Source organism: Emiliania huxleyi, assembly GCF_000372725.1.
Source record: "Emiliania huxleyi CCMP1516 chromosome Unknown EMIHUscaffold_156, whole genome shotgun sequence".
Classification (NCBI taxonomy): Eukaryota; Haptophyta; order Isochrysidales; family Noelaerhabdaceae; genus Emiliania; species Emiliania huxleyi.
Window position 1 is genome coordinate 91,143 of NW_005201025.1, and position 2,291 is coordinate 93,433.

Consider the following 2,291-nt stretch of genomic DNA (forward strand, 5'->3'; position numbering starts at 1 on the left):
TGAGGGGCGACCCCTCAACACGACCCGAGTCGGAACGGGGGGTTCATGTGGGAGGCACCCGACTCGGGGGCGGTGAAGGGAGCCCCGCGTGCTGCTGGCGCTCGCGCCCGCAGCGCACGCGGCGGCGTACGCCGCGGTGCGGCGGGAGCTCGTCGAGGCGGCGCTGGGCGTGACGGTGGAGGAGGCGGGGGCACTCCTCGCCGGGCGAGGCTCGCACGCCGCGCTGGCCGCGGCGCTCCGGCTGCCCCGGCACGTGGCGGGCGGTGCCCCGGCGCACGTGAGGTCGATCGCGGCGGCGCTCGGCGAGCTGCGCCGCCGCGTCGAGGCGGAGCTGCTCGGCCGCGGCTCCGTCGTCGAGGCCGCGCGCCGCGGGTCGTTTGCCGCCGCGCTCGCCGCGGCGGGCTCGCTCTCGAGGAGCGACGCGCTGCGGCTGCTCGCCGACCCGCCGCTGACGGGCGACGCGGAGGGCGGAGCCGCCGCGGCGGTGGAGGCGGCGCTCGCCGAGCTCGATGCCGCCGGGACGTGGCTCGGCGGCGGGCTGCGGCAGGAGCTGCGGCAGGCGCTGGCCGACCGCGCCGTCGAGGAGACCGGCCTCGAGGAACTCGCCGCGCTGCTCGAGAACACTGCCGTCAGCGGGGCGGCCAGCTTCGCCGTCGTCGACGCCGCGAGGGAGGCGCTCACAGACCCCGGCGCTTGGGCAGCCCAAATGATGAGGAAGGCCGCCGCGGGTGAGGGATGCCCGCCTGCCGCGGTGGCGGCGGCGGGGCGGGCTGCCGCCGCCGCGGCGCGCGGAGGGTCACCCAATCCGATGGCGGCGGGCCGGGCGGCGGCGGCCGCGGCGGCTGCGGCGGCGGCGGTGGAGGAGGCGGCGGAGGAGGCGGCGGAGGAGGCGGCGCTGAGGGAGGAGCCGCTGATCGCGGCGGGCGCAGCGGCGGGCGCCGCCGTGGCAGCAGGCCACGGCGTGGAGGTGGCAGCAGCAGCCGGCGCGGCGGCGGCGCGCGTCGCGCGGGAGGTGCTACGTCTCCTGTCCGTCGAGGCTGCGCAGGCCGGGGCCGAGGCGGCGGGAGCCGCCGCAGCCGCTGCCGGCGGCGCCGCGACCGACGGCGCCGCCGCTCGGCTGGCTGGCTTGCAGGCCGCGGTGCGGACCGAGGCTCTGATCGTCGCCCACGGCAGCTGCCTCGGTCACGCTGCTGCCGCCGCGGCGGGCGAGGCGGCGGCTGCTGCCCTGCAGCTCGCGCTGGAGGTGGCACTCGGCGAGGCGGTGCGGCAGGCGCTGGCCGCTGGAGAGGCTGCCGGCGCGTTGGCGCAGAGCGAGATCGGCGAGGAGGAGACGACGCGGCTGCAGCGCGAGCACGCGGCTGCAGACCAGCGGGTGGACATCGGCATCTACTTCAGAGCGGTGGAGCCCGGCGACAACCACCCAGACGAGGGCTTCTTCCCCGGCGCGCCGCTCGCGACTCGCAGCGTGGCGTATCACTGTGGGAATGGCGCAGGGTGGCGCTGGGGCGAGAAGACACGAGCCTGCCCGCGCCGCCTCGTGAATTCGCAGTACATCTCCGTCACACCCAACGCGCTCCGGGCACTGTGGATGCTGATGCGGCTCGCGAGGAGGTGGGGGCAGCGCGGCCGCTGGCTCTACCGGCTGGACCACCTGGACAAGATCCCTAACCTGAAGATCATCCACGCGCACAGCGACGAGGCGGCGCAGGAGGCGGGTCTGACGGGCGCTGCGCACGGCTACGCGACTCGGCTCGAGGAGGCGGTCTTCGTGTGCAACTCGGCCTCGCCGGAGGCGCGCAAGGCCTTCCATGTGCCGCCGGAGGCGTACGCGAAGGTGCGGCGCATGTACGTCGGGCTGCACGAGTTTTCCCTCCACCAGCGCACGCACCCGCACTTCATGCGCCCCTCATGGGAGTGGTTGGATGCGACCCCGCCCGCGCTGTTGCGGCGGGTGCAGGAGTTCGCGTCCCCTCAAATCGTCTAGTAGGTTGGTGTGTGTGTTTAATATTACCAGCGTTGGCTGTCTTAAATAGTACTGGATAAGTGAGTCCACATCGCAGTGCGTCGCAGTAGCAGCTGACGCGGCTGCCGCTGCAGCAGCAACACCGCAAATGGTTCTCAGAAGCCCCTGTGCAAGCCTCAGTGTGCGCCGTCGTCCGCGCCGTGGCCGCCGTCGCCAGAGGCGCGAACAGGCGGCGGCCAGCCCCACTCAGCCGGCGGGTCGCGCTGCCGCACCTGCACCGAGCAGCGGTACGGCTCCAGGTAGTCGAGCTCGTGCGGCAGCGCTGGGA

General features: G+C 74.8%; 1 protein-coding gene across 1 annotated transcript in view; it reads left to right on the forward strand.

Moving 5' to 3' along the window:
• The window catches only part of EMIHUDRAFT_111712 (hypothetical protein), a gene marked incomplete at both ends in the record, with an annotated part of 6,624 nt that extends 4,640 nt beyond the window's left edge, over positions 1–1,984 (forward strand). The window contains one exon of the mRNA XM_005785942.1: positions 79–1,984. Coding sequence (XP_005785999.1) covers positions 79–1,984 — 1,906 coding nt within the window. The remainder of the gene's footprint in view (positions 1–78) is intronic.
• Positions 1,985–2,291: the final 307 nt, after the last annotated feature.